Source organism: Mustelus asterias, chromosome 19, assembly GCF_964213995.1.
Source record: "Mustelus asterias chromosome 19, sMusAst1.hap1.1, whole genome shotgun sequence".
NCBI lineage: Eukaryota > Metazoa > Chordata > Chondrichthyes > Carcharhiniformes > Triakidae > Mustelus > Mustelus asterias.
In genome coordinates, this window is record NC_135819.1 from 65046611 (window position 1) to 65069817 (window position 23207).

Genomic DNA, 23207 nt, shown 5'->3' on the forward strand with positions numbered 1-23207 from the left:
GCGGGAGCGAGGGGGGGATGGAGAGCGGGAGCGAGGGGGGATGGAGAGCGGGAGCGAGGGGGGGGATGGAGAGCGGGAGCGAGGGGGGGATGGAGAGCGGGAGCGAGGGGGGGATGGAGAGCGGGAGCGAGGGGGGGATGGAGAGCGGGAGCGAGGGGGGATGGAGAGCGGGAGCGAGGGGGGGATGGAGAGCGGGAGCGAGGGGGGGATGGAGAGCGGGAGCGAGGGGGGGATGGAGAGCGGGAGCGAGGGGGGGATGGAGAGCGGGAGCGAGGGGGGGATGGAGAGCGGGAGCGAGGGGGGGATGGAGAGCGGGAGCGAGGGGGGGATGGAGAGCGGGAGCGAGGGGGGGATGGAGAGCGGGAGCGAGGGGGGGATGGAGAGCGGGAGCGAGGGGGGGATGGAGAGCGGGAGCGAGGGGGGGATGGAGAGCGGGAGCGAGGGGGGGATGGAGAGCGGGAGCGAGGGGGGATGGAGAGCGGGAGCGAGGGGGGGATGGAGAGCGGGAGCGAGGGGGGTATGGAGAGCGGGAGCGAGGGGGGGATGGAGAGCGGGAGCGAGGGGGGGATGGAGAGCGGGAGCGAGGGGGGGATGGAGAGCGGGAGCGAGGGGGGGATGGAGAGCGGGAGCGAGGGGGGGATGGAGAGCGGGAGCGAGGGGGGGATGGAGAGCGGGAGCGAGGGGGGGATGGAGAGCGGGAGCGAGGGGGGGATGGAGAGCGGGAGCGAGGGGGGGATGGAGAGCGGGAGCGAGGGGGGGATGGAGAGCGGGAGCGAGGGGGGGATGGAGAGCGGGAGCGAGGGGGGGATGGAGAGCGGGAGCGAGGGGGGGATGGAGAGCGGGAGCGAGGGGGGGATGGAGAGCGAGAGCGAGGGGGGGATGGAGAGCGAGAGCGAGGGGGGGATGGAGAGCGAGAGCGAGGGGGGGATGGAGAGCGTGAGCGAGAGGGGGATGGAGAGCGTGAGCGAGAGGGGGATGGAGAGCGGGAGCGAGAGGGGGTTGGAGAGTGGGAGCGAGAGGGGGATGGGGAGCGGGAGCGAGAGGGGGATGGGGAGCGGGAGCGAGAGGGGGATGGGGAGCGGGAGCGAGGGGGGATGGAGAGCGGGAGCGAGGGGGGAGGGGAAGGAGAGCGGGAGCGAGGGGGGGATGGAGAGCGGGAGCGAGGGGGAGGGGGAAGGAAGGCAGGAGCGAGGGGGAAGGAAAGCAGGAGCGAGGGGGGTTGGATGGAGAGCGGGAGTGAGGGGGGGGGGAAGGAAGAGGAAAGATGGAGGGAAATACCGTAAGCAATAGGAGGATAGGAATTAACCCTTGTACCTCAGGCACTGAGGCTTAACCTCAGTTGGGGCATCAAGTCAACTCTGTCTGCTTCCCTCGGACTCTCTCCACCCTTTCCACTTTGCTAGATTGCTCTCAATCTTAAAACATTTCCTTGATACAGACCTCATTAATAGCATTCTGAATCATCAACTCAGCTTCTTCCCTATTTATTTTCCAATCTCCGCTGCTCTCCCCTTGTTGATGGTTTGGGAATCATTTGTTATGTGATAGGTATTGTATAAATGTTAGCTGGTAAATCTTCAGAAAGGCCTTTTATTAAGTACTGCTTCTCTCAATCAGCATTTTAGAAATTTATGGTATATTCGACAAGTCAATTCTGAACAGGATTGTAAATACCACACACTTAATTTTACCAATACAGTGTTCATTTTGGACCAATGAATCCAAGGTCATGACTAAGATCTCACCAGTGGTGCAAACCCTCCACTACATCATTTGTCAGAGATAAATCAAAGGTCCAATCGGTAAAAGTCTGGATCACACCCACTTTGAGAATCGATTACTCATTTTCTTTTTAATAGAAGAAAGTTTTATTCCTTCGCTCAGGCTTTCACCAGATCTGACCGTTTATTGAACCTTTTAGACACAGGAACCTTGAACTCTATTGCTGCTTAAATTGTTTTGTGAGTTATAGCTTTCCTTTCAACACCTGGTCTGGTTTGTGAATGTTGCAGTACACAAAGTGGCTGCCATATCTGACTAAAGTTACTGTTCCTCACACAGAATCACTGCTAGTGAAGTGCGGTGGTATGTTTGAAAAGGGTGAGACGATGTTCTATGTTTGCAAGTCATTGATTAGTTTCTGATTAATATGTGCAGCCGTCCCTGGGTCAAATCGCAACTGCAAATGAGTTTTGCATTTTTGATTCTTTTGCAACGGAATTACACAGGAAAGAATGAACCCAAATACAGGGGGGTGCAGTGGATTAGAAACAGGTCTTTGATCTCAGGGATTGAGTTCAGGCTGATAAAATGAAGGTTATCAGGTGATCACTTTGAGAAACCGTAACTGAGATGGTCAGAGCAAAAGCACACTTCTTCATCACTAATTTTGCAATTTCATTTGGAGGGTTATTGCGTTACTGCTGTGGGATGGGGGAGCTCTTCTGGAACAGTCGGCATTCTGAATATGACCATGCTGTTGCTCTCCTGGAAATATCTGATGAAATCGAGTAGAGAGAGCTTCATCCGACCTTTATACTTTGAGTTCAACCTCGCATCTCCACCCCACTGCCCCTGTCCACTGCAAAATCTTCACTCGCTCTTCATTCCTCTTGTGAAAGGTCCCTTAGCTCACTGAAATCTGAGGAACGCAAGCATAAGCAGATCTGGAAACAACTGGCGATCATTAATCACCCCTGCTTTATTCCTCCCTCCCATTTAGAGGCCAGGTACGACACTTTCATCAGCTGTGGTGTTCTTTCTGAAAACAAATCAATCAGCCTAAAGACAATTGAAAAAAAAAAGTTAACAGTGGTAATTGTAGGATTGTTGTCTGTAATAGCTTCTTTCTGTGTGAAAAGCATACAAATGGAGGTTGTGTCAAGGACTGTGAGTTATTGGTATAATTAAAGATATAAACCAGGTAATTATTGTTTGTTCAGTCTAACATCAGTAGTGGTAAACATGTAGAGAACATAACTAAGGATAATGATAAATCTCCCATCCTACTACACGCATCATAACACCATCAAAAATAGGAATAGTAGGTTGGCCCCTTGAGCCTGCTCCACCATTCAATAGGATCATGGCTCATCCGACATTCCTCATGTCCACTTTCCTGCCATTTCCCCATAATCCTTGATTCGCTTACTGACCAAAATTCTATCTATCTCAGCCTTAAATATATCCAAGTCCTCTGCCCCACAGCTCTCTGTGGCAAGGAGTTCCAAAGACTTAAAATTGGTGCCCTTTTATTCTGAGACTATGCCCTCTGGTCCTAGACTCTCTGATAAAGGAAAACATGCCCTCAGCATTTATCCTGTCAAGCCCCTTAAGAATCTCTTTTGTTTCAATGTGATCACCTCGCTTCTTCCTAATAAAACAATGCTCCATACAGAGATCATCCTAGTGAACCTTCTGTAAACTGTCTCCTAATGAAATAATATCGTTCCTTAAATAAAGGGACCAAAACTGCTCTCAGTATTCCAGATGTGGTCTCACAGTCGCAGCAAGACTTCCCTACTCGTATCCTCCAACCCCCTTGAAATAAGGACCAACATTCCATTTGCCTTCCTGTCGCTGTGTGTTAGCTTTGTGTTTTGCGCGCAAGTACTCCCAAGTCCCTTCATGTTGCCGTTTTTCTGCATTTAAATAATACTCTGTTCTTTTGTTCTCCCTTCCAAAACGAACAACTTCACACTTTCCTTTTGCCAACTTTTTGCTGACTTGCTAAACTAATCATATCAGATAATGCAGCAGTCTGTGCCTGCATGGGTTGAGTGGCAACACTTGTGCCACACCAAGTGCAGGGCAAAGGACCATCTGCACTGATTGGTGAGGATGTGGAACTTGCTACCAGAGGAAGCGGTTGACGCGAATATATAGACGTATCTGTGGGGGGAGCTAGACAAGCATATGAAAGAGAAAGGTTATCATGATAGGTTTAAATAAGGGAAGATGGGAGGAGGCTAAAGTCAAACCGCCTTGATTTGGTTAGACTGAATGGTCTGTTTCTTGTTGTATATTATGTGCAATTTTCAACAACAAAACATCGAAACAGCCGTCCCTTGACATTCAATGGTATTAACATCACTGATTCCCCCACCGGCAACATCCTGGGGTCACAAGTAACCAGAAACTTAACTCAGCCAGCTACATAAATACTGTGGCTACAAGAGCAGGTTGGAACCAGGATATTCTGCGACAGGTATTTCACCTCCTGATGTCCAAAGTCTTTCCACTGTCTACAAGGCACAGGTCAGCAGTCCGGTGGAAAATACTCCGCTTGCCTGGACCAATGCAGCTCCAATAGCACACAAGAAGCTCAGCAACATCCAGGAAAAGCAGCCTGCTTGACTGGCACATCTTTCACCACCTTAAACATTCTCTCCCTCCAGCATAGGCGCACAGTGGCAGCAGTGTATACCTCAGAGGATGCACCACAGCAACTCATCAAGACTTTGTTGACAGCAACTCCCAAATCAACCTCTACCATCTAGAAGGGTAAGAACTGCATACACATGCAAGCTTCTCTCCAAGTTATGAACCTCCTGACTTGGATGTATTTTCCATTTCTTCTATGCTATTAGGTCAGAATCCTGGAATTCGCCATCAACAGCTCCGTGGAAGCACTTTCACCACAGACAATAGCAGTTAAGAAGGCGGTTTATTTACTACCTTTCATGAGCAATTTGGGATGGGCAATGAATGCTGGCATTGCCAGTGACATGATACCCACATCATGTGAATGAATTTTAAAAATACTCAGAGCAGCTTGGTAAATTAAGGACAGTCAACATGGACTTTTACAAAGGCAAATCAAGTCTGACAAATTTAATAAAGTTCTTTGATGAAATTAATTGATAAAGGAAATGCATATGATATGGACACAGATTTTCAAGAAAAATAAATGGATGTTTGATAAGGTCCCAAAATTTGATGATGAAATTAAAATCGGATGTTACAGGAGGAATAGCAGCACTGGCAACAGTGGGCAGGGTTGTTCAGAGTGGAGAGATGTTAATGGCAGTTATAAAAAATATATATACACGTGGACAAATAAATGAGTATTGAGGGTAGAGTACCAATTTGTAGATAGTACAAAAATAGGGAGTATGGTTAACTGTGAAAAAGGACAGATGGTTGTCAGATGAAATTTAGTAAGAGGAAATGAGGGGCGATGCATTTTCAGAGGAGAATAAGGAGAGGCTGTAGACACCACATGAAAAAAAAACATAAATAGAACTAAAGGAGCAGAGAGATTTAGGTGTTCAAATACACAAATCTATAAAACTGGCAGGACACAATTTACAAACTCTTGATAAAATACGATTGTGATTCTAGGCTTAAAATTGGAAGTAAAATGCATGTAAACCGTTGGTTCAGCTCAGTTAGAAAAAAAACATTATGATTCTGCGTGAACAGTTTCGGTAACCCTACATTAGGAAAGCTGTCAAAGACATGTAGAGGGCATAGAAGATATTCACTGAGGTGATACCAGTGAGAGGCTTTAGATATGACAAATGGGGACTTTATTCTTCAGAGAATAAAGGTTAACTCAGAGATCAGGCCAAAGTATTCAGAATGATGAGGTAAATTGGGAAAAGATGTTTCCATTGACCAGTGAGCTGATAACTAGAAAGCCTACACAGAACGATTTACATCCAGCAAAGGCAAGGATTAGGAAAAATTCATAGAGGGTTATTAGAAGATAAATTAATCTATCAAATAGAATGGCAGAATGCTAATCCATAACAGCTTTAAAAAGGCAAATTAATAAATATTCATTAAAAGATGATCTGAAAGGAAAGGTGAGGGGACTGGGACTAACTTGATAGCTCTTTCAGAAAGTCAACAGAGATATAACAGACCCGATGGATTCCTCTTGTCGTGTAAAATTCTCAATCTTAAAACTGGTTTCAGTTTACAGTCAATGGCTCAGTATCTTTTGTTGATTCAATAGCCCAGAATTGAAATGCCTGGCAGGAGGAGACATACACCTAAATTCTGTTTGCCACAGTCAATTTTGGAGAGCTACTTCTTCGTCTGCCTTGTTCAAATGGAGAAATGTGTTTGACACCACTAGATTGTGTATGGTCAGCGACAAGCGGCAGTGCAAAGGTTAACATTCAGGGACTCTGTGTCTGGTTCAGTTTACACTGAAGTTTAGAGGATCAAATGTGACTTGTTACTTTTTACCTGCTGAGGAGGATTGTCAAGCCCTTAACTGCGAGATTGATTCTGCTCTCATCCATTTGCTAGTTAATAAATCTGTTTACAGAATCACTTCCCAGGATTGAAGTAGATCATGTCAGGGCACAGGATACATCCAGTTGACAAAATGCAGGAACAAAAGTTTTCTGTTTGATCTCTGGGCTCAGTACACGTGTCTAGATACGGGAACAGCTCATCAATCTCCACAGGGGTGTGGACTGGCGAGGTGAGTGAGTATAAAGCAATCTTTCGTTAGTTGCAGGCGCAGCAACATCACAAAGGCTTGTAAATTGGTTACAGCGCAGGTGGAAACGTTATAATGCATTTACAATGCAACTATATCTAACAACCAAAGAAATTTTCTGCCCACACAATTCCCAACTGAAAGAAACTGTATTTATTCAATGTCTTTCACAACCTCAGGACGTCCTGAAGTGATTTACATCCAATTATGCACTTTCAGAGTGTGGTCACTGTTATGATGGTGGAAATGCAGCAGCCAATTTGTGCACAACAAGGTTCCACAAACCACTGCAGCAGTTAGCGTGACCCAGCACAAATCTGCAGGCTGGTCTCACTTTTTGAAAATACACACCAAACATGTAAGATGCTTGTTGTTACCATTAATCAAACTCCGAAGTTAATTGAAATAAAATGACCATCAAATAATTCATTACTTTTCAACATTCACTGAAATATTCCAAACAAAAAAAATAGTATTGAAAAAAGAATGTTATTCGCTTCCCGGTGGTCATTATCTCTGAGATAGAACTGAAAAGTCCACCCAATCATTCTAACCTCCATACCAGCACGTCCTTAGAAGTATTTGCCTTTTTCTCTGTGATTTGCATATTAATTTAATTCCTACGGCTAATTAATTTTAATGACCATAATTAATTAAAAATCAACCAATCTGTGATCTCATCACACTGAGAATTAATCAGAATATGGCACTGAAAAAGCTGTAAAACTCAAGGAGAAATTTTTTTTTTTGCATGCAATACAGATATAATCAAGGCAGATTAAAAGCTCCTCCTCACGGTCTCGTACGGGCTGTCCAAGCTATTACCAGGCCATGAATTGGTGTTTACTTGGGAGATCTGATGTTTTGGATGGCTGGGGGTAAAAATCAACATCTTTGCGAAATGAAGGGACAAAATCTGCACACATACACTTTACAATAATAGGCAGTGAACAGCAACAAGCATCAGTAACCTAGGCTAGTTCACCTGCTGCTTCTTAAATCAGAGGTGCTGGGGATAATTTCTGTGCACTTACTGGTCCCCTGGCTGACCCACTAACTCAACACAAACATATATTGGAACCATATAAGATTGAGGTTTCACTGGCCGATAGTATATATTGATTGCTAGGATATAGCTAATCACTGCCTTGAGTTCTTGGCTGCTCTTTAGTTGCCAGCAGTTCCTGACAGACTCCTTCAAGTAGACTTGATCTGGCCTTTGCTGCCAGATCATTTACACTACACCTGGAATACTGATGCTCTATTGAGCTTGCAATATACACACACATATTTTAAATTCACATGAAACATTTATAAAGCATAGCCTATAAAACTGACACTCTATTTTATCAGGGTACAATTAAACTATGAGTATAAGGATCATTTTAAAAAAAATTATAGGCTCTAAAATCAAATATTTAAACAATGTTATGTTTCCAATATCCCCCACACAGTTAGAATTAAATGGATTAGTCTGCTACCCAAAGCCTCGCTTGGTAAAAGCAGCACATCACAGATATAACAACCTGCATGTACACCTTTAATCCTTTAATACAGTAAAACATCCCAAGCACTTGACTGGAGCAAAATCAGAAAAAAATTGCCGCCAAGCCAGAGGAGGAGATACTCGGACAGGAGCATCGTAATCTAGAACTTAGGGGTCAAAATGGCTGAAGTCCACCAGTGGTGGAAGGAAGGATTTCATTTAAATCTCTCGTAATTAGTCTTTGCATTCTTTGAAACTTCCATCCAGTGCCAACCTTCCTTTCGTCTTGAAGGTCCTTGAACGCATTTTCACTTCCCTAATCCATTCCCATTTTCCCAGAATTCCATATTTGAATTCATCTATTCAGGTTTCTGCCTCTGTGACCGTACCAAAACAGTTCTAACAAAGTCACAAAGGACATCCTGCAATAAAGGTAAACTTTTCCTTCTCATTCTTCTTGATCTGACAGCAGCCATTGACAGAGTTGACCATGTCACCCTCCACCAAAGCCTCTCCACTGCTGCCCAGATGTATAGGGCTGCTCTCACCTGGTTCCATTCTTACCTAGCTAATCACAGCCAGAGAACTACTTGCATTGGCTTCCAACCCTTGCAGCGTTATCTCTGATGCCCCCTCTTATTTCTCATCTACATGCTGCCTCAGTATCATCCTAAGGCACAGTGTGACTTTTCACACGTATATTGATGACACCCAACTCCATCTCACCACCGCGACTCTCAACTTTACCACTGTTGCTAAATTGTCAGATTGCCGATCCGACTGGCATCCAGTACTGGATCCAGAACAGAAATTTCTTTCAATTAAATATTGGGAAGACTTTGGACATTATTTTCATTCCCTGCTCCAAACTCCACTCTTTCACTCCCGACCCCATCCTTCTCATGGCAAACGTCTGAGATTAAGCCAGTCTGTTTGTGACCCTGGTGTCATGTTTGATCTCAAGATGAGTTTTTGATTTTATATTCATGCTGTCACGAGGACCAACAGTTTACACTCCTCTAACTTTTCCTGACATTGCCCCTGTTTCAGCTCATTTGCTGCTGAAACACTCATTGATCCAGTCTTGACTATACCAAATCACTCCTGGTTGGTCTCCCACATTCTACTCTTTGTACATTTCAAGTTATCTAAAACTTAGATGCCTTCATCTTAATTCAGAACAAGTCCCCTTCCTTGTCAGCCTTCTGTTCGCTGACTCTATTGGCTCCCAATCAGGCAACATCTTGGTTTTAAAATTCTCATCCTTGTTTTCGAATCTAGCTATGGCCTTGCCCCTTCCCACCTCTGTAATCTGCAGAGATATTTACACTCCTCTAATTCTGACCTCTTGTGCACCCCCAATTTTAACTGCTCCACCATTGGTGGCCATGCCTCCAGTTTACTTGACCCTCCCTGCACCTCTCCTCCTCCCTGCCTCACTTCCCTCTTGGACATTTGTTTCAAACTTTCCCCGCTGCTCAAGCTTTTGGTCACCTGACCCAATATCACCAACTGTGACTCAGTGCCAGAGTTTGTTTTATAATGCTCCTTTGAAGTCCCTTAGGAATATTCATTACATTAAAGGTGCTATATAAGTGTGTAGTCATTTGGTAGCACAGAACTTATGTATTGTTTCAAAAAGAGACATGTCTTGCACAAAAATAAGGGGAAAACAACAATTTATATTGGATGAGAAAACAGCACTGATTGGTTGGCAAGTGGAATCTGATTGGTAGAGGTGTTGTTTGGGGAATGCACCAGTGATGGTGACCAATAGTTAACTGCCGAGCACTGTTTGAAATTTAAACCAGGCAGCTTCACCCAGATTGTTTCAGATATTGTCCTGAGGAATGAGTCTGTGATTAACTGATTCACGGTGGTACAATGGTTAGCACTGCTGCCTCACCGTGCCAGGGACCCGGGTTTGATTCCAGCCTTGGGTGAGTGTCTGTGTGGAGTTTGCACATTCTCCCCATGTCTGTGTGGGCTTCCTCCAGGGTGCTTCACAGTCTAAAAATGTGTAGGCTAGGTGATTAGCCATGGTAAATATGCAGGGTTATGGGGATATGTTGAGGGAGTGGGCCTGGACTCTTTCGGAGAATTGGTGCAGATTCAATGGGCCGAATGAACTTCATTGGTGGTGTCGGAATTCTATGATTCTATGGCTGTCACTTATTTTGCTTAGCTGAAACAGGTGCACTATGCACACCAGTTCTTTCTGTCTGTGAGGAAGAGGGCCTGTGTATTAATATATTAGGGCATCATGATCGGCACAGGCTTGGAAGGCCAAAGGGTCTGTTCCTGTGCTGTACTTTTCTTTGTTCTATGTTGTTCTAGTACATGCAAATACATCACACTGTAGACCTGACTGACAATCTTAGGCTGGTTGTCAGCGTAATTCTTAGTACACTGAGGATTTGTTAGCAGATGTTGTCCAATTGCGGGATCACATCTAATGTTTGACACAGTCTTTTGAGTTTTGCAAGCACAAGCTGATTGAGTACAGCCTATACATTGCCTGTTGTGAACAGCCGAAGGGACATGCTATTTGATATGACCTGCCAGTCTTTGGGATGTATGGCCTACATACGTAGCATCACATTGGCACCAAAATTCATATACATTACTCATTTGTGTGATAGGCAGAACATTTCTTTGGTCTGATGGCAGCATCCTGTTGGTGGTGAATACTATGCATGTGACTATAGCAATAGTAGCAGCATAAACTGTACAAAAGGTAAGAATCCCCACAGGTCAATTCACGCATTGGGATTCTTACACTTCCACACTAAGATTGGACTTATCAGAAACCTTGTAAATAGGGCCCGAGCCATTTGCTCACCATGCAAGCTTGAAGCTGAAATAGGGCGCATCAAGGGCATCCTGCTGGCCACAGATCATTTTACATGGTATAATCAGCAAACTCATGAATAGGCATAAGACCATCGTTTTATACCCATCACATAAATGAGTAATGGATCGTATAAAACTTTCGGATTGGAGGCAGGTTGCCCGCGGAGTGCCACAGGGATCAGTGCTTGGTCCTCTGCTCTTTGTGATTTTTATGAATGACTTAGAGGAGGGGGCTGAAGGGTGGATCAGTAAATTTGCTGATGACACCAACATTGGTGGAGTAGTGGATGAGGTGGAGGGCTGTTGTAGGCTGCAAAGAGACATATGCAAAGCTGGGCTGAAAAATGGCAAATGGAGTTTAACCCTGATAAATGTGAGGTGATTCATTTTGGTAGGACTAATTTAAATGTGGATTACAGGGTCAAAGGTAGGGTTCTGAAGACTGTGGAGGAACAGAGAGATCTTGGGGTCCATATCCACAGATCTCTAAAGGTTGCCACTCAAGTGGATAGAGCTGTGAAGAAGGCCTATAGTGTGTTAGCTTTTATTAACAGGGGGTTGGAGTTTAAGAGCCGTGGGGTTATGCTGCAACTGTACAGGACCTTGGTGAGACCACATTTGGAATATTGTGTGCAGTTCTGGTCACCTCACTATAAGAAGGATGTGAAAGTGCTGGAAAGAGTGCAGAGGAGATTTACCAGGATGCTGCCTGGTTTGGAGGGTAGGTCTTATGAGGAAAGGTTGAGGGAGCTAGGGCTGTTCTCTCTGGAGCGGAGGAGGCTGAGGGGAGACTTAATAGAGGTTTATAAAATGATGAAGGGGATAGTTAGAGTGAACGTTCAAAGACTATTTCCTCGGGTGGATGGAGCTATTTACAAGGGGGCATAACTATAGGGTTTGTGGTGGGAGATACAGGAAGGATATCAGAGGTAGGTTCTTTACGCAGAGAGTGGTTGGGGTGTGGAATGGACTGCCCGCAGTGATGGTGGAGTCAGACACTTTAGGAACATTTAAGCGTTTATTGGATAGGCACATGGAGCACACCAGGATGATAGGGAGTGGGATAGCTTGATCTTGGTTTCAGATAAAACTCGGCACAACATCGTGGGCTGAAGGGCCTGTTCTGTGCTGTACTGTTCTATGTTCTAGCATGTCCATTCGGCTGTTCACAATGGGCAAGGTGCAGACCATACCCAACCACAGTGTCCAATATTAGATGTGATTCTGCGATTGGACAACATTTGCTAAGTAACCCTCAGTGCGCTAAAAGTTACAATGACAACCATTTTGCCTATTACAGCTAAACAAAATAAGAGATAGCCACTAGCGGATTCATTCCTCAGGGCAATGCCTTTACCAATTAGGGTGAAGCTGCCTGGTTTAAATTTCAAACAATGCTTAGCAGTTAACTGTCAGTCACTGTCAACTGGTGCATTCTCCATGGTGATGCCTTTACCAATCAGAGCCCATTTGCAAACCAATCAGCACTCTCTTCTCATACAGTATAAATTGATTTCCCCTCATATTGGCATTCTTGAGGTTTTTCCTGATGAATATTTATATTGCTGAAATTATGAGAGACCAGAATTAGAGGAATGCAAAGTTCTAGGACAGTAAACCTGAAGAAGGTTTTCTGATGGAGAGCAGCAAGGACACGGAAGTAATTTGAACTGAAGGATAAAAATTTTAAAACTGACGCATTGGTGGACTGGAAACTCATGTAGGTCAGCGGGCATGGAGTTAATGGTTGAACAGGACTTGGCATGAGTTACAATATGGCCAGGAGAGATTTTGATGAGCTAAAGATTATGGAGAATGAATGTGCGGTTGTCCAGATACCACTGAAATAGTCATGTCTGGATATACGAATGAATGAAGGTTTCAACAGCTGATGTACTGCGACAGGCAATGTTAGATAGGTGGAAATAAAGGATCCTTATAGAGGATATGGGGTCAGAAACTCAGCTCAGGGTCAAATAGAATGCCAAATTTTCAAATAGTTTGTTTTTAGAGTGCTTTATAAGAGGGACAATTGGATACTGGCCAGGAAATATAGAAAATTAGGAAGAAAGGCGATCAAAGGCAAAGTCGAGAGGAGCTAAATTTAAGAGGAATTTGAAGGCAGGCAGAGGGACAGGAAGGTAAAGCGATTTTGGAAGAATTCTAAATGGTAAGGGGTATAAAGCCTGAAATATCATAATTTGGCTCAACTGATAACACTTTTGTTTTAGTCAGGAAGTTGTTGGTTCAAGTTCTACTATGGATTTAAGCACATAATCTAGGCGGATACTTCAGTGCAATGCTGAAGGAGTACCCATCGTCTGAGGCCCAATCTTGTAGATTAGATGTTAAATCAAGGTCTTTGGTCCTCCTCAACTGGATGCGAAAGATTTGACTGGAAGGGTTGCAGTTCTTTTACTGTCCTGGTCAACATTCTTCCCTCAACCAAAAGCAGGTTATCTGGTTAATTATTCATTTGCTGTTTTGGAGATCCTGCTTGATGCAAAAATGATCTGCTGCATCTCCCTGTAGGACAATGGTGGCTGCAATTTTTAAACTAATCTATTGGATATAAAATGCTTTGCAGCTGTTCTAACCATGACATAAACTTCTATATAAATACAAGTTATTCACAATGATTAAGATGGAAACAGTAAAATTAATAGAGAATCAGAGGACATGGGCCAGAACATTATGCAAATGGAGAAGGGTGGACTGTCCAGGGACTCAAAAACTAGAAACAGGATTTCAACCATTTTGGGGAACCTGACTCAATCTCATCAAACCATATTCAATGTCCAAACACATTTCATTTTGTGTCCATAACTATGGTACAGAACAGTAGAATTTCTCTCCATCAAGGTACTGCGGGAGTAGGGTTGCTGTAGTGGTTTCATGCATGTCAGAGATGAAGGGAAAATTAAAATGAGCTAGATATCTTCCTCCTGAAAAATGTCCCAGCCACTCTTATTGGAGACCGCACGTGTGTGGATGCAGGCTGAATTGAAAACTGGACAATTATCTAAAGAGCTAAGCTTTGCAGGGCTAAAGGGAAAAATATTAAGTGAGTTCCTGTTGCAGAGAGTCAGCATGGACACAACAGAACAAATGGCCTTCTTCTGTGCTGTAACCATGCTACTGTTTTATGTAACTTTGTTGTGATGCTCTCCAGTGTTGAGCAGCCAGTCAATAGTCGAAGCTCCATGTGAAATAATGGCCAATTAAATCATAGAATCATAGAAGCCCTACAGTGCAGAAAGAGGCCATTTGGCCCATCGAGTCTGCACCGACCACAATCCCACCCAGGCCCTACCCCCATATCCCTACATTTTTACCTGCTAATCCCTCTAACCTACGCATTCCAGGCCACTAAGGGGCAATTTTAGTATGGCCAATCAACCTAACCCGCACATCTTTGGACTGTGGGAGGAGCACCCGGAGGAAACCCATGCAGACACGGGGAGAATGTGCAAACTCCACACAGACAGTGACCCAAGCCGGGAATCGAACCCAGGTCCCTGGAGCTGTGAAGCAGCAGTGCTAACCACTGTGCTACCGTGCCGCCCCATTGGTATAAATGAGGTAATGAAGAGTGGCTGGCACACATGAAATTGTGTCCCTCCAAGAGTCTGTGTTTTCAGTAGAGGAGGGGCGAAAACTGGGAGTCGGAGGAGGTCAGATATGTTTATAATGGTTAAATGACAAATGGTTAAATACAATAAAGGCTGAGAATCTAAAATGAAATACTAATTATAGTTTGTTAAAGCACAAAGGATAAAATGGTATTTTGGAATATTATCAATTACAATTATAAGAAGAAATATATTTTCCCCATTATTGTTATTGCACGCTCATTGAATATTTAATTACAACAAGCAATAATTAGCTAAGTTGGAATGAGATGTATGCTTGTCCTTTGGAACATGAGCTGTGCAAACGCTAATTAGATGGGTATATTAGCACAAATGCATCAGCTCAGTAGGAGTCACCCCTCCTCATGGAGGCCAGAAATGACACATTTAACTTCCAATCCAATTCTGGTGCAGTATTTTCAATCCAAATTATGTACGACATTTACATTTTCAGATTTTTTTGCATTGGATTTATTTATTGACACTGAACCTCAATCAACCCCAACAAACCTCTGCTTGTCACGCGGTCTTGGGAAGCTCTGGCTGCTGTTTACAGATTTATAACTCTGATTTGTCTGGCTTTCTTCTCTTTCGCTTTCCTCTTCTTCTCCCTGCGATTACTTTACAGTGGTATAAATCATCTGCTCTGCGGTAAAAACACTCCCGATTGCTGCCATATTTCACCCCATAATAAGAGTTCTTTCACAGTTTTATGTTATCGAGGCAGTAGAGATTACAGCATAGTAATGTCAGCCAGGTCTCTCCGCAATCAATCCGCTTTATGAGACTCTGCCATGGTTTGCAAATAAATAATGTACTTTGCAAGTCACAACTGCCACTGATTATTCTGAATCTAGCTCAGTTTATGCAATCTTGCAAAAAAAACCCCAACAATTATATTGTTACCCATGTGTGGAGTGACATTGTACAATGGGCTGCCTGTTGGCCATTCCAGTAAGGTCATCTCTGGACTTTATGCAGCATAAAATCAGGACGGAGACATATCTTTTACCGCTCTGTCAAGCAGATCTCACTCAGGTGAGTCAGAGCTGAGACAGAGGCAGTGGACTGGACTAAGGATGGAAAAGGGTTTCCATTCTTCATCATTCACCATGGTCACAATGAGAAAAAAGACTGGATTGTCTTTGTGACGAAAATGTTTGCCTGATGATTAAAGAGACCCAGGTGGATGACGGTAGCACAACTGTGGCAACAACCATCAACCATCTCCATCTTATAAAAGAACTCAATTCTTTTCTGGAATCCAGTTTGGACAAATTTAATTTCACCCTGTACAATGAATCACTTTTGATTTTTCTCACTTCTTCCTTTTGGACTTGCTGTGCATTTCCAAATGTTTCTGGAGATTGTGGCTGCTCTGCTGTCCAGAGTCACATAGATTTGCAGGTTATGCAGTTAATAATGTAGAGGATAGCAACAAAACCTAGGAACATACAGAACTAAGGGGGTAGAACCATCAGAAAAGACTGAACAGACTCAGGTTCCTTTCCCATAGAAAGAAAAGGTTGAAGGATGTCTGGCCCAATTGAGGTAGAATTAGAGATTAATTTTCCACTCGTGGGGGAGGCCAAGACTAGAGCTCATAAATATAAGGGACTCATTAATAAACACAATAAGGAATTCAAGATAAATGTCTTTACCCAGAGAGTGGAATAGTTGAGTGAATAGCATTGCATAAATGCATTTAAGGTGAAGCTAGATATCACATGAGGAAGAAATGAATAAAGGTCATCCTGATAGGGTTAGATGAAGCTACATGGGAGGAGAATTAAGCTGACCATAAACACCAGCATGGACCAATTGGACCAAACAACCTGTTCCTGTGCTATACATTGTCAGGTATGCATACTGGGGGAAAAAGGGAGTAGAGATATGGGACATGGAAGGAAGAGGTAGGGTGGAATGTGGTTCCACATTTCAAGAAGATGAGGTAAAGATAAACCAGAGAATTACAGACCTGAGAGTCTCTCATCAGTGGGTAGGGAAACTATTGGAGAAATTTCTGAAGGAGAGAATTAATCTCCACTTGGAGAGGTAAGGTTTGATCAGGGATAGTCAGCATGGCTTTGTCAGAGGGAGGTCATGCCAAACAGATTGAATTTTTCGAGGTGGTGATCAGGTGTGTAGATGAGGGCAGTGCAGTTGACTACTTCATAAGGATTTCAGCAAAGCCTTTGATAGGGTCCCACATAGGAGACTGATAAAGAAGGTAAAAGCACAAGGGATCCAGGGTAACTTTGCAAGGTAGGTAGGAAGCAGAGGGTGCTGGTAGAAAGCTTTGTGTGCGACTGGAAGCTGGTGTCCTGTGGAGTACCACAGGGATTAGTGCTAGGTCCCTTATTGTTCATGATAGACGTAAACAACATAGATGCGAATATTGGGTGGATGTTAAGTAAGTTTGCGGGTGATACAAAGATTGGCAGCGTGGTTAATAGTGAGGAAGGTATAGAGGGGTTGGTCAGACGGGCAGTTCAATGGCAGATGGAATTCAACCCTGGTAAGTGTGAGGTGATGTACTTTGGAAAGAGTAACAAGACAAGGGGTACATAATGAAACACAGTAAGAAGTTTAACAACACCAGGTTAAAGTCCAACAGGTTTATTTGGTAGCAAAAGCCACACAAGCTTTCGGAGCTGCAAGCCCCTTCTTCACTCACCTGAAGAAGGGGCTTGCAGCTCCGAAAGCTTGTGTGGCTTTTGCTACCAAATAAACCTGTTGGACTTTAACCTGGTGTTGTTAAACTTCTTACTGTGTTTACCCCAGTCCAACGCCGGCATCTCCACATCATACATAATGAAAGGCAGGACACTAGGAAACTCAGAGGAACAGAGGGATCTTGGGGTGCTTGTCCATAAAACCCTGAAGGCAGCAGGATAGGTTAACAGGGTAGTTAAGAAAGCACATGGGACACTTGCCATTATTAACTGTGACATTGATTATAAGAGCAGGGAGGTAGGGTTGGAGCTGGACAAAACTTTGGTTAGGCCATAGCTGGAGTACTGTTGTGATCACCTCACTATAGGAAGGATGTGATTGCACTGGAGATTCACTAGGATGCTGTCTGGGATAGAGCATTTGAGCCAAGAAGAGAGGCTGGATAGGCTCAGGTTGCTTTCTTTAGAGGAGGAGGCGGCGATTGAGGTGTATAAGATTATAGGCAGATAGGAAGCAGCTGTTCCCCTTAGTTGAAGGTCAATAATGAGGGTGTTTCACTTTAAGAAGAGGGCAGGAGGTTTAGAGTGGATTTGAGGAAAAATATTTTTGACCCAGAGGATGGTGGGAGTCTGGAGTGCACTGCCTGGGAGGGTAGAAGAAACGGGAAACCTCACAACCTTTAAAAGGTACGTGGACGAGTACCTGAAATGTCACAACATTCAAGCAATGGCCAAGTGCTGGAAAGCGGGATTAGTGTACATTCAGTGTAGTTTAGGTGGTGCAGTAATGACAGGATGAAGGGTCTCCTCTGTCCTGTATGACTCTATAACAAACATTACAAACCAAAATATGACAATAAGCCACATAAGGAGATGTTAGGACAGGTGACCAAACGCTAAGTCAGAGAGGTAGGTTTGAAGGATTGCCTTAAAGGAGGAAAGAAAGCTAGCGAGATATGGGGGCTCGAGGAGGGGGGGGGGGGGAATGGACGAAATTCCAGAGTTTAGGGCTTAGGCATCTGAAGGTCTGGTGCTGTGAATGACCAATAGTAGAGCAATTAAAATTGGGGATGTTCAAGAAGCCAGAATTAGATCAATGTAAATATCTAGGAGTGTTGTGGGGTGACCAGGAGTCAATGTGGGTCAGCGAGCACAGGGGTAACTGGTGAACATTCACCTCAGATATGGACAGCAAAGTTTTAAATAGGGCATAATGTGGGAGAGCAACCAGATGTTGGAATAGTCAAGTCAAGAAGTAACAAAGACATGAAGGAGGGTTTTAGTAGCAACGACAGGGGCAAAGTAAGGCAATGCCATGGTGGAGTAAACAGGCATTCTTAACAATGGTCCAAATGAGGTCACAAGCTCATTTTGGGGTCAAATGTGACAACAAGTTTGCAAACGGACTAATTTAGTATTATTTAGAAAATTCCTGCTCATTAAATACTGGAAGTTAGATAAGCAGTGGAGGAGTTGAGAGGGGCAGTGGTGTTGTCAGCATACACATGAAATCTAATGCAGTGCATTTGGATATCATCGAAGGACAGCATGTTGATCAGAAATATGAGGAGGCCAAAGATAGGTCCTTTGGTGACACCAGAGATAAAAGTATAAGAGCAGGAAGAGAATCCACTGCAAATGATACTCTGGATATTAGATAGATAAGAATGGAGCCAGGTGAATAACCGCACCCAGCGGGATGACAGTGGAGAAGGAATGGAGGAAGATGATGTGGTCAACTGTATTAAAGGCTGCAGATAGGTAGGGAAGATTGAGGATGGATAGTCTATTGCATAGGATGTCGATTATGACTTTAATAAGGGGCACTTTGTTAGTTTGTATGGATTGGAGAGATTCAAATAGGTGCTCTGGAAAAATGAACACACATATGGGATGTGACAACACATTCAAAGCCTTTGGAGTGTAAGGTTGGAGATGGGGCAGTATGCAAATACAGTGGGTCAAGAAGTTTTTTTTTTAAAGGAGGGGGTGATGGCAGCAAATTGAAAGGAGAGAGCAATGACACCTGCAAAGAGAAAACTATGAACATCTCAGCTAACATGGAGACCAGGAAGGAAAGTTAGGGGGTCAGCAGTTAGTTGAGGGAATAGGAGGTGGGCCTTATAGACAAGATGAGCTCAGAGAGGGCATGAGGTTGGATAGAAGAGAAACTAGAAGAAGTTGCGAGTTTAGGAATAGGGCAGAGAGGAATTTTATAGAAAGTTTGCCCTGTGGGATCAGAGGAGGGGTGTGGCAGAAGCAGCAGCTCTTCTGAATGGCAGCACATGTGGGGAGGTCGTAGCTGCTGCCACAATGACACCCCACTCCAGCCTCAGAATCCAGGCCACCAAAGAGTGATGCTGGGAGGGGATTCACTTGGTGGGCATTAAGGGGGATGGTGTTGTAGGGGAATTGGCACAAGAGCAGGATGGCTCTCAGCGAGCCTCCTTTTCCCCAGGACGAGCCCCTTGATCAGCACAGGTTATCTTTGAATGACAACTCTCCCATGGGTTTTCTTGTAGTGCATATCACCTACTGAACACGCACCCACTGTTTGGTTAATACCAGCAGCAGCAGAATGAGACCTTTAATTGGCCATTGCCCATTATGGGCCTCAATTGGCGATGGTCTGGGAAGGCTGTCTAAGGCCTTCTTCCCCAGACATAGCTGGGGAAGAGCAGGAAGGTGATGGATCCCCACATGCCACCCTCCTGCCCGATTAAATCCCTCTCCTTCCTGACCAAACATCACGGGGAAGGGCATGAGATTCTGTCCTCCAATACAGTCTCTTCTTGCTATCAGCTGAGATCACACACATATTTGCTGATTTGTTCATTCTAACCATTGTATTCCCATCAGCTGTCTCCCGGTTTCTTTGGTGCTGCAATAAAAAAGGACAGCACTCCCCATCTGCTGAATTTAAGACCCCTCTTCTTTTACCTGTCTGGTTTGAAGAGAAGAACAGAAGCAAGTAATGTAACCCCTTACACCTCTTTTCAATTTGATCTTGGCTGATCTGCAACCAAACTCCATAATGAAACTGTGCTTGGTCTTAGGTTGGCACTGAGAGGTGGGATTAAGGTTAGGAAGGGGGGAACACTACAGCTCTCGAGTGACTGCTGACTCCACAAATATGGCAGAACACTGCAGATGCAGGACATACAAAACAAAAAATAGCAAAATGCCCTCAACAGGTCAGGCAGTTAACTGTGGAGAAAGAGAGAAGTAGTTAATGTTTCAGGTTGCTGGAAGATCAAGCTGAAATATGTTGATTCTTACTCTCCCCACAAATGCTTCCTGACCTGCTGAGTATTTCTTGCATTTTCGGTTTATACGATACCAATATGGTCTTGTTGCCAGGTCAATTGTGCAAAATTGCTCCATCAGGATGAAACCCCAAGACAGGATAAGACCATAATTTTACACAATCACTTTCCCCTTCTGTTAGGCCCAAAGACATTAACTTCTAGTCTCACTGGTATGATTGTTACTTTGTTAAAGTCAACCCTTTCCTTTAACAGACAGGATTTTCGATCAGGAGATCCCAATAGAAACAGTACATCAATCACGGCTCCAGGCTGACAGAACCATTAGGTGGTCACTTACCACTTTCTGCAAGTGCTTCTCCTTGCGCGCATCCACCATGACAAGTCCCTCCTTGACCAATCCAAGCCCCACATCATCTTTAGAGTCAGAAAACTGCAGAGTAACAAATGAGCAGCTGGGTCCTCCAAATTCAACGTTCAGCAGACACTGGGTATTCTGGATGTCCCTGACAACACTGTCAATTACATCAGCTTTAGCATCTTCCTGGAAGACAGAAGCACAAGACAACCATTAGGATTGCAGCTAATCAACAATGTTCATTTATCAGCTGTAAATTACAACCAATCACAACAGCCCATCAGCAGTGAGCCATTGGCCTCAATGGTAGTATCCTCACCTCTGGAATTCTGACTGGAACTCTGGCTCCGAATTCTGTAAAGACATCCAGCAGAATGCTCACATCATGTGGGTGTGGGTAGCCCCGCTGACATAATAGTCTGTGGGAACTCGTTAAATCCTCTTTTTCTGCTGTTTAGCACTAACATCTCTACTGGGTAGTTTAAAGACGGTTACCGTCATGAAAGGAGCGTTGATATCACGGCCTGTCAGATTGTTAATCAGTCTGCGAACCCTTTCTACTATTTCACACTGTCCTCCGTAGGAAGAATATGAAAATACAAAAACTCATCCGGTCGGTCAGCTTGGCTCGGCTGTTGCCACTCTTAAGATTGCAATTTCAGGTTCCACTTCAAAACTTGAATATATCAATGCAGCTTTGAAGGAGCACTGCACTGTTAGTGGCATGAGGATGGGATGGTAAACCAAGCCCGCAACGACTTGTGCTGGAAGACCCTTTGTCAGAGCTCCAGACTTGAAACGTTGGCTCTTTTCTCTCTTCACACATGCTGTCAGACCTGTTGAAATTTTCCAGCATTTTCTGTTTACTGACTACTGTTCCAACATCCACAGAAATTTGCTTTTACCTCACCTACTTGTTCCTGTGGTTCCTATTGCTACAATAATACTCTCATGGGATTACTGCTGAAGTACACTGCTAGAGTAGTGTCGAACAAGGTAAATAGTAACTGGGCCAGTATGTTACAGGTACCCAGGCGACCCAGATTAAAGAGCAAGGAAAATCTCACAATAATACCCACATCCAATTGCTGTCCTATTTTACAAGTGTGTTTTTTCTCTCTCCTCTTACTTCTGTCTTTCCTTTTCTCTAGCATCCCTTCCTTCTCTAATGTTTCTTAAATGTGTCATATTCAGAGCTCCCAAGATGAAAAAGCAGATAGAAATTAAGATAAAGAAGAAAAAGTACGCTTATGACAGGTGTCAGGTAGAAAATACAATTGAGAACCAAGCTGAATGCAAAAGATTTAGAGGAGAGGGTTGAACCCTGTCACCAGAAGGGTACAAAATTGATAAGCAGGAGGTATTCAATAAACTGTCAATAGTTAAAGTTGACAAGTCACCAGGATGAGATGAGATACATCTCAAGATTTTGAAGGAAGTGAGTGTGGAAATTGCAGGTGTGCTGGCCATAATATTTCAGTCTTCCCTAGATTTAGGGGAGGTGCCAGAGGATTGGAAAATTGCAAACGTTACACCCTTGTTCAAAAAAGGTCACATGGCTAAGCACAGAAATTACAGACCAGTCAGTTTAACTTTGTTGGTGGGAAGCTTCTAGAAACAAATATTTAGGATAGAATTAGTAGTTACTTGGATAAAATGTCTAAATGTCTCCAGGCTGAATGTATACACTAGCTAGACTTCGCTGGAGTATTGTGTACAATACTCCAGTGAAAAATGTGAACGCATTGGTGAAAGTGCAAAAGAGGTTTACAAAAATGGTTCCAGGGATGAGAAACTCCAGTTTTGAAGAAGTTGGGACAGTTCTCCTTGGAGAGGAGAAGGTTAAGAGGAGATTTGATAGAGGTGTTCAAAATCATGAGGGGGCGAGACAGAGTAGATAGGGAGAAACTGTTCCCATTCATAAAAGGGTCAAAACGAGAAGATACAGATTTAGAGATTTTCAAAAGAAGCAAATGCAATGGGAGCAAAAAACATTTTCACACAGCGAGTAGCTCAGGTGTGGAATGCACTACCTGGAAATATTGTGGAGGCAGGTTCCATTGAAATATTCAAGAGGGCAAAGGTCAAAGAATCCCTACAGTGCAGGAGGCGGCCATTCGGCACATCGAGCCTGCACTGACTCTCAAGTAGGGCATCTTATCCAGGTCCTATCCCCGAAACCCCACATATTTACCCCACTAATTCCCCTAAACTATACATCTTGGAACACTAAGGGCAATTTAGCATGGCCAATCCATCTAACCTGCATATCTATGGAGGAATATTTGAAATGGAAACAATGCACTGGGTTATGGGGAAAAAAAGCAGGAGAATGGCATTAAGTCATTTGGAGAGCTGTTGGGCCAAATGGCCTCCTGCAGCGTAACAGCTCTGTGATTGTGTTGATACTTTATAGCATAGGTGCATTAACCCACTGGGGAGCTATATTCATGTCCAACAACATGGGGATGTTGAATTGG

General features: G+C 44.0%; 1 protein-coding gene across 1 annotated transcript in view; it reads right to left on the reverse strand.

The window, feature by feature from the left end:
- snd1 (staphylococcal nuclease and tudor domain containing 1) overlaps positions 1-23207 on the reverse strand; it is a 909008-nt gene that overhangs the window by 6475 nt on the left and 879326 nt on the right. Inside the window, exon 22 of the mRNA XM_078235739.1 lies at positions 20710-20913. Coding sequence (XP_078091865.1) covers positions 20710-20913 — 204 coding nt within the window. The remainder of the gene's footprint in view (positions 1-20709; positions 20914-23207) is intronic.